This window comes from Panthera leo, chromosome E2 (assembly GCF_018350215.1).
Source record: "Panthera leo isolate Ple1 chromosome E2, P.leo_Ple1_pat1.1, whole genome shotgun sequence".
Lineage (NCBI taxonomy): Eukaryota > Metazoa > Chordata > Mammalia > Carnivora > Felidae > Panthera > Panthera leo.
In genome coordinates this window covers 20,064,868-20,077,793 of record NC_056693.1, presented here as the reverse complement: position 1 = coordinate 20,077,793, position 12,926 = coordinate 20,064,868, and the positions used below count along the sequence as shown (strand labels likewise).

Genomic DNA, 12,926 nt, shown 5'->3' with positions numbered 1-12,926 from the left:
AGATGAGGAGGTTTTAGAGATCTAACACACAGCGGGGGGACTAGAGCTAACACTATACTGTATACTTGAAATTTGCTGGGAGGACAGATCTTCAGTGTTCTTACCACACACACCCACGCACACGATAAACTAGGTTTTGAAGCATTTTCACTGTCAAGGTAAAAATTTTCCCCACATCCCCTGATTCCACTATATTTACTTCTCATTTCATAATAAGAATGATTTGTTGTCCTACAAAAAGAATGAGAGAAAATGTTGGCGTGGCTAAAGGATGTAGAGACCAGGAAAGAGCAAGCATAGGAAAGGGAATATGGAAGCCTTTGGCTTTAAAACCATGGAGCCGGAGGTAGAAGACACAGCAAAGGGCACTCCCAGAAGGCAGAGGGACTGTGGGGCGTGGGGTGTAGCAAAAACACCAAGGCAGAGGTAGTTTCCGAGGTCTCCTGACCACAGGGGACGGCTGGAGCCCCGGGGAGCTTGTGCGACTTTAAGGAAAGGCATCTGGATGAGGCAAAGCAGCGAGAGCAGACTCTCAAGAATGCCTGAGGGGTGGGTGGGATTGGGCAAGAACAGTCAGCCAAGAGGGTCGTGAAGGAGATGAAGACAAGCCAGGCAGCAGGGCGCCCGGACACCAAGGGGGCACGCTGAGGGGCAGAAAGGAGTCACATGCTACAAACGACCATAAAGAAGGCCCCGCGCTGCGTGAGCAGCAGATAACTCCAGGGTGAGAGCAGTACCCAGCACACAGCAGGGTCTGCCCCAGCCTTCCAAGATGAGCACACACAGGCCACGCCCCCAGAGAAACGGGCTCCCGGGCCACTCACAGATAATGTCAGGGGCATCCATCAAGTTCAGCAGCTCATCGTCCTCTTGGTGCTGAGCGTACTTGAGCCGGGAGCGCTGGTGTGCTGCGGACAGCACCTCCTGGAGCACGTCAATGTGGCGAAGTTTCTTGCACAAGCTGGCCTCCCTCACAGACTCTTCGTGGTGGGCAATGGCTCTGCGCAGGTGGGACTTGCCTGCCGACAGAAAAGCACCCCCCGTGACATCAGCGTCCCAAAGTGCAGTGTGAATGTGTCAGGGAGAGCCAAAGTGCCCCAGCACCAGCCCAGAAAGGTGGACCTTCTCTTTTCTGAAGGATCTGCCTGGACGGCTCACTCAGGTCTATAAAACATCCATTGAGCAAATAGTTACCACGTGTTCTAGGCGGTAGAGATAAAGCAGCAGACAAAAACTAGCCTCTGTCGTCACGGAGTTTATGTGCTAGTGGTTGAAGAGAGATCACGAAGGAGCAAAGAAACAGGCAGGGGACCGTGTGGCAATGAGGTTATGGAGAAAAATAAAGCAGGGCAGGTAGCAGATACAGCAAAAGAAGACCGGGAACAAAGAGTTGCTCTTCTCTGATGGGTGATCTGGGAAGGCCTTTTGGAAGGTACCTTTTTCAGTTTTACTTTTGAATGTTTATTTATTTTTGAGAGCCAGAAACAGAGTGTGAGTGGGGGAGGAGCAGAGAGAGAGGGAGACACAGAATCTGAAGCAGGCTCCAGGCTCTGAGCTGTCAGCACAGAGCCCGACGTGGGGCTCGAACCCACGAACCGTGAGATCATGACCTGAGCCGAAGTCAGTCGCTTAACCGACTGAGCCACCCAGGCGCCCCAAAGGTGACTTCTGAGTAGAGCCCCGAAGGAGGCAAGGGAGCAGCCATAGGATATCACAGGAAAGCACTCCTGAAAGCAGGAACAGCAAGTGCAAAGGCCCTGGGGCAAGACTAAGCCTATTATGTGTTCAAGGGTAACAAGGAGCTTGAGGGTATGGCTGGAGGGAGAGGGCCAGAGCAAAAGGCAGGAACTATGAGGCCAGAGACAGCAGGGGTCAGACCATGTCCAGCCTTACCAGTGCAGGGTGAAGGCTTCTGCCCCTACTCTGGGTGAGATGGGAGCCCATTAGGGTATGAACAGAGGCCTCATGTGAACTGACTATGAAGGAGCAAAGGGAAAGCAGGGGGACCAGTTATGAGCCCTTTGGGTCTCTATTTCCTCAACTATAAAGTGGACCATACCTACGTCACAGGGTTGTGTGAGGCTGAAGGGAGTCGATGTTTGTTAAGTAAGCACATCATATGTGTGGCTTGGACCAGGGTGGTAGCTAAGAAGTGGTCAGATCTGGGACGTGTTTTCTAGGGAGAGTCAACAGGATCTGCCAATCAAATGTGGGATGAGAAAGAAAACTGGAGGCAGAAGGTGAGCCCCAGGTTTCTGGCCTGTGCACTTAGAAGGCTGGAGTTGCCATCAAGGAGATGAGACGAGGGCAGGTCTGGGCAGGAGAGGAATTCAGCTTCACACGTGAAAAGAGATCTTCACTCTGAGACTTGGCAGGGGCCAAACTAGGACGATTCATCACCAGTTCTTAGGTGTGACAGAAGAAAGTTAACAGACACGTCCTTCTACATTTGGATGACCCAGGGCCAGCCCTGGACCTCTAGGGCTCTGGAAGATGGTCAAAGCTCTGGCCCGGGCCCTCACAGAACCTGCGAGAACACGGTTCCAGAAGCCTGTTGAGTCTTCAGAATGTGCCTCATGATAACTGATCCACAGTGGCCATGACGACTCAGGATGCCCTGCTCTCTGAGCCCTGTCCCGGGGACCTGTCCGGGGCCCTGTGAGCAGGACAGGCGTCACGTACCCAGCAGTCGGCGCTGGTGACCGTTCTTCAGCGTGGCCAAGGGCGTCAGTCCCTCCGGCATGTGGTCATAGAGCTGGGACAGGCACTTCTCCTGATGGTCCTCGTCTGCGCCAGGCTTCACTGCAATGGAAGCCACAGGGTAAATCCCTTCCTGACACAGACGCGGCCACAGACTCTGGAGACGGTGCCGAAGACCCCTTAGGGAGATCTCTCTCAACCACGTCTCCAGTCTTCCTTCTCCAGTTTTACAAGGCACTTGGGACGATAGGTCTTTCTGCCCCTGGACATGCCCTTGGCTACTTTGCGTACCCGGGGCCAGGCACACTCTGGGGGCTCATGGTTTGGCTCTGGGCCCCCAACTCCTCCAACTCCCCCACCTCACGGAACCTTCTAGCGTAGCCCCGCCTCAGACCTCTGGTGGCCTCCACGCCTGTACCCTCCCTGGCACGTGTCCCCTCTCTAGACTCACCACCTCAACACTTCCGGCCTCCCTTCCCCAGCTCAGCTAGCGTTCTTGCTCTGGCTGTCCTTTTCCTCCTTGCTCAGCCGCAAAAGTCTTCCTCAGAGTTCAAAGGCCAACTCAAATGTCACCACCTCTGAGAAGCCTTCCGTGACCTCACCAAGGAGTCCAACTGCTGCCTCATTTGTGTTTCTACCGCAATTACCAAAGTGTCGTTCTTTCTATTGGTTTACGTGACTTATCCCGTCTAATAGACTCTACATTAACACTGGCAGCAGCAGCTACCATTTCCCGAGCGTCCACTAGATATGAGGGACTATTTAGCTTTGCACACAGGCACCTGGTTTTCCCAAGTGCCCTATGAGATAGGTTTTCTTCATATCCCCATTTTATAGGTGAGAAAACTGAGGCACAGAAAATTAAGGAAATTAACTAAGACCACACAGCTAGTAAATGGCAGGTTGTCATAGGAACCCAGGCAGTGTGGCTCCAGAGGTGGTCCTTTTCATTACTTTGGAGGGCTACTTTGATTGGAAGTAATGACAACAGAAGTCCCATCTGACCTCAGATCAGAGCCAAGACTAGGGTGAGGAGGGCAAGACACCTTGCTTGGGCTAAAAATGTAAGAGGGCATCCAAAACTCATCAATCAGAAGACATGATAGTTTAATGCAATTTTTTAAATATCAAAATTAATGCTAAAAAATGCATGATGAAGAAACATCAAAATTCCTCTCTGCCTCAGTTTCCAGTGTAGCTCAGCACAGCATTGTTATTGATCTGTAGTCTCTATTTAAAATATGGATCACCATTGGGGCACCTGGGTGGCTCAGTCAGTTAAGTGTCTGACTTCAGCTCAGGTCATGATCTCACGGTCTGTGAGTTTGAGCCCCACATCGGGCTCAGTGCTGACAGCTCAGAGCCTGGAGCCCTGCTTCAGATTCTGTGTCTCCCTCTCTCTCTCTGTCCCTCCCCCACTCAAACTCTGTGTGTGTCTCTCTCTCTCTCTCAAAAATAAACATTAAAAAAAATAAAGAAAATTTGGATCGCCATGGATTATATGGTTTTTGCATTAGTTTTGATTCATTTAAATGTTTATTTATTTTGCGGGAGAGAGAGAGAGAGAATCCCCCTTGTGAGCAGGGGAGGGGCAGAGAGAGAGGGAGAGGATCCCAAGCAGACTCCCTGCTGTCAGCGCAGAGCCCGACATGGGGCTCGATCTCACAAACCGTGAGATCATGATCTGAGCCAAAATCAAGAGTCGGATACTTAACCAACTGAGCCACTCAGGTGCTCTGGTTTTGATTCATTCAAAATATCACATCCAGGGCGGCAGCTGCAGCAGCGAAATGTCGGAGACCGTGGTGGACACGGGGCGGCTGATCACCAAGCCCCAGAACCCGAATGATGCCTACGGGCCGCCCAGCAACTTCTCGAGATCGATGTGAGCAACCCGCAGACGGTGGGGGTCGGCCAGGGCCGCTTCACCACCGACGAAATCAGGGTCAAGACAAAGCTGCCTATTTTCAAGCTGAAGGAATCTACTATTAGAAGATACAGTGACGTTGAGTGGGTGCAAAGTGAATTAGAAAGAGAGAGCAAGGTTGTAGTTCCCCCGCTGCCTGGAAAAGCATTTTTGCGTCAACTTCCTTTCAGAGGAGATGATGGAATATTTGATGATAATTTTATTGAAGAAAGGAAGCGAGGGCTGGGGCAGTTTATAAACAAGCTCGCTGGTCATCCTCTGGCACAGAATGAACGTTGTCTTCACATGTTTTTACAGGACGAAATTATAGATAAAGGCTATACTCCATCTAAAACAAGACATGCCTGAAATTTGGTGAGAAGGGGCAAAAAAACACAAACAAAACAACTTTCCGTGACTATTAATGATTCGTGTACACCAGTGAAGAGGTTCTATCTAACTTTTAGCACGCTGCATGGAAACGGGTATAACATGCCTTCAGTATACTAACATGCATATGCTCAGTCTTGTTTTGTTTGGTTTTGGCAGTTGACAAGAAGTTAATTTGCTTTAGTGAAAATCCCTTGTTCCAGCCTTTCTGGCTCTTTCTTGCTGTTGTCATGTGGTACACACTATAACCCCAGAAACCTGTTACTCCAGCATAATCTGCAGAATCCTAACTAAAGTTACTGACTTCGTCTTATCTGCGCAGTTTTTGTGTCCTGTTTGCTTCTTGAATCTGATTAACTAGAATATTTCTCTTACCCCTTTTTAATATGTGATGTCACTTGTCCTAATTTATGGTTAGAAGCACTACCCCATTGGTTTCCAGTCCCCTACGTGTGAGATATACACTTGTGTGCGAAAAGTATCTCCCTTCAGGCTTGTAATACCCTTCACATGGAAGATCAGTGAGGGAAATCTTTATATTCTGTACAAAAACAAAATCCAATTTATAGACTAAAATCATTTGTCTAAAAATTTGTTTTCAAGTAAAAATAAAAATGCATTTCTGATATGCACTGAAAAATAAAATAAAATAAAATAAAATACCACATCCAAAGATCATCCTGAATACTGAGCTTGGGGGCATCCCCTTGGATGCGGTGCCCAGAGGAGTGTTTCACTGATGTTAACCCTGGGCTCACCTCCAGGGGAAAAGTCCTCTCCTAGGAGCTGTCTGCTCCATCTCAGGCAGAACCGCACAACCCCTCTTCCTCCACAACGGGAACGTACAGCCCCTAATCCCACACGGGCCCCCAGGCTGTGAGCATCTCCAGAGAGGCAGGCAGCTCTCGCTCAGCTCACAATGTCCCAGAAGCACAACCCAGACCAAAGCCCAGAGCCTCCAAGCCCACAAGCCTTACACTGGTGATCAATGAGAAGCGTGGCTACAAAGTAGTGGGCCAGGGCTCCGTAGTGGTGGGCCTTCACACAGGCCAGGCTGGCCCAGGAGTAGGGGATGTTCTCCTTCACCGGTGCCTGGCTCATGGCCGCATGCAGCTGCCGATAGACTTCCCCGACCTGAAACAGAAGGAACGCTGGGAACGGGAAGCCTGGCACAGGGGTGCTCACGCACCCAGGGCGCAGAAAAAGAGCCCTTTCTTCTACGGAGCGGCCCTGCTGGAGGCCGCTCCAGAATCTGGGAGCAGCTCCAAGGGTGCCTCGTTCTTTCGGTGTCATAGTTAACAGGGAGATCAGGCAACTGTCATTATGCTGGTTTTTAGGCTAAGCTACAGATGGAATCAGTGATCCGTATCTAAAACGCCACACTTGCCAAGAAAATGCAAGCTAGCGCTCTGGCCAGGGCGGGCACGCTGCCCAGGTCACGGGCAAGCTGCCGCGGGCTTGTTCCCCGCTGCTTCCAGGGGGCCCACACCAGCACATCCTGCCCACCCCCAGAAGTCATGGGAACCAGGACGCCTTACCTTGGCAGCCTCCTGAGCCACCTTCACCAGCATGAAGAACTCGTTCCGGATCCCAGGAAGGCAGATTTTCTCAAAGACATTTTCCTGGGCTTGTGCAAGCATCATTTTGACCAGCACACTGAGCATGGCAGGACTCATGTCATAACTCGGAGTATGAGTGAACGTCTCTTTCAGATGATTTAAAACCCCTACGAATTGGAAATTTTTTTTCACATTAGTTGGGGATACTACTCTCACTGGTATCTGGGAGCATCTTAAAAAATCTGATTCTCAGGGCGCCTGGGTGGCTCAGTCAGTTAAGTGTCCGACTTCGGCTCAGGTCATGATCTCATGGCTTGTGAGTTCGAGCCCCGCGTTGGGCTCTGGGCTGACAGCTCAGAGCCTGGAGCCTGTGTCGGATTCTGTGCCTCCCTCTCTCTGCCCCTCCCCTGTTCACACTCTGTCTCTGTCTCTCTCAAAAATGAGAATAAAACATTAAAAAAAAAATCTGAGTCTCAATCATGGTAAGATCCAGCAATTCTACTCCTAGGTACATACCCTGAAGAAGTGAAAGCAGGAATGGAAACCGATACTTAGACACCCACATTCATGGAAGCATTAGTCATAACAGCCAAAAGGTAGAGTTGTCCATCGACATGGTCAAACAAAATGTGGTGTATACATACGATGGAATAGTTTTCAGCCTTAAAAAGGAAGGAAATTCTGACACATGCTAAAACATGGACGAAGACGTTACGCTACGTGACATAAACCCGTCACAAGGACAAACACTGTATGATTCCGTGAGATGAGGTGTCTGGCAGAGTCAAATTCAGAGAGACAGAGAGTAGCATGCTGGTCGCCAGGGGCTGGGGCAGAAGGGAATAGACAGTTAGTATTCAATGGGGACAGAGTTTCAGTTTGGGCAGATGACAAGGTCCTGGCGACAGACCGTTGCACAACAGCGTGAATGTACTTAATGCCAATGAACTGAACACTTAAAATTGGCTGCCAACGGTCATTTTTCTCTTGTATGTTTTACCACGATTTAAAAAATCGGATCCTTTTCCAAAACATTTACCTCTGCATCAAGCAAGGAAACCAGCCTACTCCCTGTTTGTTCCTGTCTCACCTAGGACAATTGTGAGAAATTCCATACATGACCAGGCATTTAATGGAGGTGAAAGCAGAAAGCAGGCAGGATGACGGGAGGGCTCTCGGACGGACACGCTCACACGGAACACCTGGGTCATTACAAAACTCAGGGCTTTTCCCCAGGACCTCAGGAAAGATCGACTCCCCCACTCCAATGGGAATGTTCCCGCTGTAGCCCTTAGCTGACTTTTTTATAGGTTGGAAAATTAACTGTCACAGCCTTCACTGACAATCAACCCCAGGCTGAAATAAAATCCCTGACATGAATCCCATCTGACTGGTTCCTCTGGTTTTGTTGCAAAGCATAAGCTGCCCTGTGGACGATGGCAATGGCTGCAGGCTATTTGCTCCTTTCTGGGTCTGCTCCCACTCTGTTCTTGTGCTTAATGTCGTCTATACTGCTGTAATCTTAGAGATGGGTCACCAAGCACACCTGCTTTAGGTTCCTCAGAAAGAAAATGAGCCCAGAAAAGGACTGACAGTGAAAGAAATCCGCTCCCACGTGGAACCTTAGCGCGTCGTTTTATCCCAAGGGATCTGTCATTTTAACAGAAGCAATTTCACGATCAGCCAAAATGGCAAAGGCTTGCAGAGTGAGATACCCGGGAAGTTCTCCGCTGGGAGTAATGCCCCAAAGCAGTGATAAGGGCCAGCTTGGAATGAACCCTGACATGAAGCCAGTGGAGGGGGTCGTGCTGTGGTCGGTGCTGTGTCGCCGTCCCACCCACCATTTCTCAGGGCGAGTCTGCCAGACACAGGCCGTGCTGGAGGGGAGCAATGCGGGGCCCTCAGACACCCAGGAGCCAGGCCCACCCGCTGCGCCCAGCCTGGTGACCCCCACCCCGCTACAGGCTGGCGTTAAGTGTCGCTTCACAGAGGGCTGAGAGGAGCAATCTCAGGGAGGCAAGCTTTGCAGAATGGGCACACGATAAAGGCACGGACAGTAAAATGCCGTGACAAACCACGCCTGATAAAAGAAAACCGAAAAGAGCCTACACTCGCACTATTTTGAGAGAACATATTCCCTTCTTCAATAAATACAGTGTTCAAAAGAGCAACTCATTCACTGCCATCCTCGGGGCCAGCTGTTTGGAAAAGATTAATTGTTAACCACGGGACTCGTTCGCAGTGTGCATGAGCCAAACCCAGACTGAGGCGACAGGGTTTGAGCCATTAAGCAGTTCTCTCGGTGGGAAGATAACACCAGCGAGAAAAACCTGCCTGGCCCTTGCAGGCCTGTGAGGCTCCTCGTGGGCCCGGGTTAGACCCACTGACCCTCTTCCACTGCAGTGCCCAGTGCCAGCTGGTGGGGCCAGGACTGTATCCCAGCAGCCCTTGCGGAGACACACCTGCTGCTCTCTGAAAGGCGTCCACCGCACTCTCCAGCCCAGCCTGCGTCTGTCGATCGCACCGGGTCCCGATCTGTGTGTAGAGGGCTCCGATGTTAAACAGAATGCTGGCTTTCTCCAGTAGCAGGTTCTGCTGGCTAACTGGCACCCCGGTGAGGGAGTCATACCTATTTAAAAGAAACGGTTTTGAGAATACGGATCATTTGGCTAGTGAGTGCCATTCTGGATGAAAACGGACAAAGTGTATTTCTTGAATGAAACTCAAAAACACACATGCAATGAAGCATTCGTTTCCAAGCAAGACAACGGGTCTGATCTCACACAAGATCAGGTGCCCACAATCTCACACAAGAAAAAGGCTTCTCCACCAAGATGTCCTTCCATAAGTGAATGGATAAATAAACTGTGGCACAACAATACAGTGGGATATCACTTAGCAATAAAAAGAAATGAGTTATCGAGCCGTGAGAAGGCATGCAGGAAACTGGAATGCGTATTTCTAAGTGAAAGGAAGCCAATCTGAAAAAGGACTACATACTGTACGAGTCCAACTATCTGACAATCTGGAAAAGGCAAACAATGGAGACAGAAAGAATCAGCAGGGTTGTGGGGGAAGGGGAGGGACAAAAGATGGAACAGAGAATTGTAAGGGGGTGAAACTACTCTGCATCATAGTACAATGCGGATACGTGTCCTTATACATGGATCAAAAGCCATGAAATGCCTCCCACCAAGAGTGAGCCCCAATGTTAACTATGGACTTTGGGTGGTAATGGGAGAGCCCGGGCATGTGTGGGGGGCAGAGGGTATAGGGGAAATTCTTTTTAAAAAAAAAAATTTTTTTTAACATTTATTTATTTTTGAGAGACAGAGGAAGACAGAGCATGAGCAGGGGAGGGGCAGAGAGAGAAGGAGACACAGAATCTGAAGCAGGCTCCAGGCTCTGAGCTGTCAGCACAGAGCCTGGCACGGGGCTCGAACTCACAAACTGCGAGATCATGACCTGAGCCGAAGTCGGACGCTTAACGGACTGAGCCACCCAGGCGCCCCGAAATCTCTCACTGTTTCTGTGAACCTAAAACTGTTCTAAAAAATAAGGTGTATTAAAAAAAACACAGGTCTTCTCCTAAATGTAACAGAGCTGTTACTAACCCCTCATAATTCTTCCTCAAGTCTAAAAGTCTGGGAATTTGTTTTAAAGTTCACATGTCAACCAGGAGATAGATGTGGAGCTTCCTCCTAATTCAACACGGAGGAGAAACACTTTCAGCCTTTTCGCTGTGAGTAGGCAGCTAAGGCATCTTTAGCAAAAGTCATCCGCCTGATCATTCAAAAGGACAGCATCACTAATCGCCAGCTGTGGTGAAATGCGGCTCTGAACATGCCCCGTAGCTCTTGGCATTTCCTCCCCTTTCGCCCATGCTAAGTACGCTCAGAGAAGAGGTACAGCATCTCCAAAGTAGTTAAACGACACTACCCTTCGAAAATACCAACTCTCGAGAAGAATCAAATGTTCTGCTCAGGGTTTTAAGAGCCGATCTATTTCCGTTTGCTGCCTTTGTCGTTGGGACAAAACCTGATCCCCACCCCCTGCCCCATCTGGAACAAGAATCTTGCTTCTTGTTAGTTCCACCTCAGAGCCCCGGTGTTCCCCCAACAATAAAATGAGCACGAAAAAATGCCTCTTCTGCTCGGCTCACTTGTTCTGAGAAGCAAGAAGCCACGGTCTGTTGGAGCCTCCTCCCCTTGGGTCCCCTTCATAAATAAACACCGGTTTATCTACACGTCTCCAGGCTCTCCTGTATAAATGGGACCGCTTGAAAGAGGGGGCTGTGGTTGCAGAGGAGCCCCTGGGGTGCTGACGGGGAAGACAGCAGCAGGGACCCCGGGCACCTACCACGTAAACAAGAGCCCCATCTGTCGGGTGGGCGGGAAGAATCGGCTCTCCACAAATCCCAGCTGGATGAAGTAACTCATCAGCAGTTCGACACCGGCCTCATCCCGGCTGGGCGTCCGGCAGGCCTGAAAGGAGAGGAGCCATGGATGGCGGGGGGGCAGGTGAGGACACAGCCGATGCCTGCCTCCCCTCGCCCCCCCACTTTCTGGAAGACGTCACATAACCACGTCTATGGAGCCCGGGACCCGGTGCTGCTATCATGAGCGCTAGGAGTGGTGGCAAAGGGCTGGCATGAACTCAGGAGTCCCGGAATCCAGACCCAGACGTGCCAGTGGGCGTGTCTGTCCCCTCCTGTGGTCTTCTCGTGTGCCGGGTTGAACAGATGGCTCCCGGAGCACCTCCCTATCACCTCCAACCAGGAGCGATTCTCTAAGACTTTAAAGACATTCTGAAGACTCCAGCGGCCATCCTCCCCTCCCTGCTGCACGCAAAACTGTACCTGTCTCAGGTCCATCAGATCTGCTATTTCGTCTTCATAGAGGTAGCTGTCCTCACTGTAATGCTCCAGGATAAAATCCTGCAAGAGAAAGGAGATGAACCACTGTAAGGTGACATTCGAAACCATAAATAGGTATACAGGAATGTCTAATGTGCTCTCCCCCCCTTTAAAAATCCATGTAGAATTCATAACAGCATGTATATTTAAAGTTCCTTTTGTCGCTTCAGTAAAAAAGAAAGTTGAAATTATTTTTATTTTAAAATGTCTTTGCAGGCGTGCCTGGTTGACTCAGTCGGTAGGGCATCCGACTCTTGATCCTGGGGTCATGAGTTCGAGCCCCACATTGGGCGTGGTGCCTACTGAACACAAACAAACAAACAACTAAAATGTCTTCGCAGGACAGTTAAGTGACCACATAAGTACTACATGTTGAACAATTCTAGCAAACGTCACAGATACTGCAGGGCTCAGTGTTCGGAGCACAGGGGCGAAGGAAACTCCTGGAGAGGCAACGTTATGAGGATGCTACCCTCGGGGTCTACGATGGGAGCCTTTGGGAGAGCAGATTTGGGCACTTCCACAAATGAAGCACCCGAAGGAGACCCCCTAACCCGGTCCACAGTCCAGCGTTTGATGACCGCCCCGTGGGTTCATTCAGTCATACAACTCACACTGACACGTACCCGCTACGTGCCAGGCACCGTTCATAGTGTCTGGGCTACGTCAGCAAACAAAACAAAGACCTTTCCCCGTGGAGCTTATGTTCTCACAAGGGGGCACAGGCAATAAGTAACAGGCACCACAAACAAGTAAATGACATCATATATTAGAAGATGGCAAGCATTACAGGGAAAAGATAAAAACGGGGTAAGGGGGAGGAGAGTGGCTTCTTGCATAACATCTGCCATAAGCGTTGGCTCTCCCTGGCTATAAAAAAAAGTTGAGAGACACCGGTCAGTTATGTTTTCTCGAGTGTCTGTGAGTACAGTCAATTTACACAATCTCTACATTAAAACACCTCCTTTTTGTACGTTCAGTGCATATCCACACGCACACACACCCACACACCGTCTTACAAACGTGGGATTCTGTTGAGTGAATATACAAATTTGCTGTGCTTTTCTCTTTGAATTGGCAACGTGCCAAACGTCTTCATATACCACAAGATACTCTGCAATATGACTTTTTTTTTTTTTAAACGTTTATTTATTTTTGAGACAGAGAGAGTCAGAGCATGAACAGGGGAGGGGCAGAGAGAGAGGGAGACACAGAATCTGAAACGGGCTCCAGGCTCTGAGCCGTCAGCACAGAGCCCGACGCGGGGCTCGAACTCACGGACCGTGAGATCATGACCTGAGCCGAAGTCGGACACTTAACCGACTGAGCCACCCAGGCGCCCTGCAACATGACTTCTAATAGTTATACAGTCCTCCAATGTAATCACTGTACAACTCATTTACTGAACAAATAAACCGAGCACCTACTATGTGCTAGCCAATAAGTATCATATTCT

General features: G+C 49.9%; 1 protein-coding gene and 1 pseudogene across 1 annotated transcript in view; one reads left to right on the top strand and one right to left on the bottom strand.

Moving 5' to 3' along the window:
* RHPN2 (rhophilin Rho GTPase binding protein 2) overlaps positions 1-12,926 on the bottom strand; it is a 58,557-nt gene that overhangs the window by 9,261 nt on the left and 36,370 nt on the right. Inside the window, exons 5-11 of the mRNA XM_042917810.1 lie at positions 11,414-11,491; positions 10,915-11,039; positions 9,018-9,184; positions 6,535-6,722; positions 5,974-6,130; positions 2,683-2,802; positions 825-1,019 (exon numbers count right to left, since the gene is read on the bottom strand). Of these exons, the coding sequence (XP_042773744.1) occupies positions 825-1,019; positions 2,683-2,802; positions 5,974-6,130; positions 6,535-6,722; positions 9,018-9,184; positions 10,915-11,039; positions 11,414-11,491 (1,030 nt within the window). The remainder of the gene's footprint in view (positions 1-824; positions 1,020-2,682; positions 2,803-5,973; positions 6,131-6,534; positions 6,723-9,017; positions 9,185-10,914; positions 11,040-11,413; positions 11,492-12,926) is intronic.
* Positions 2,762-5,035, top strand: LOC122207683 (annotated as a pseudogene).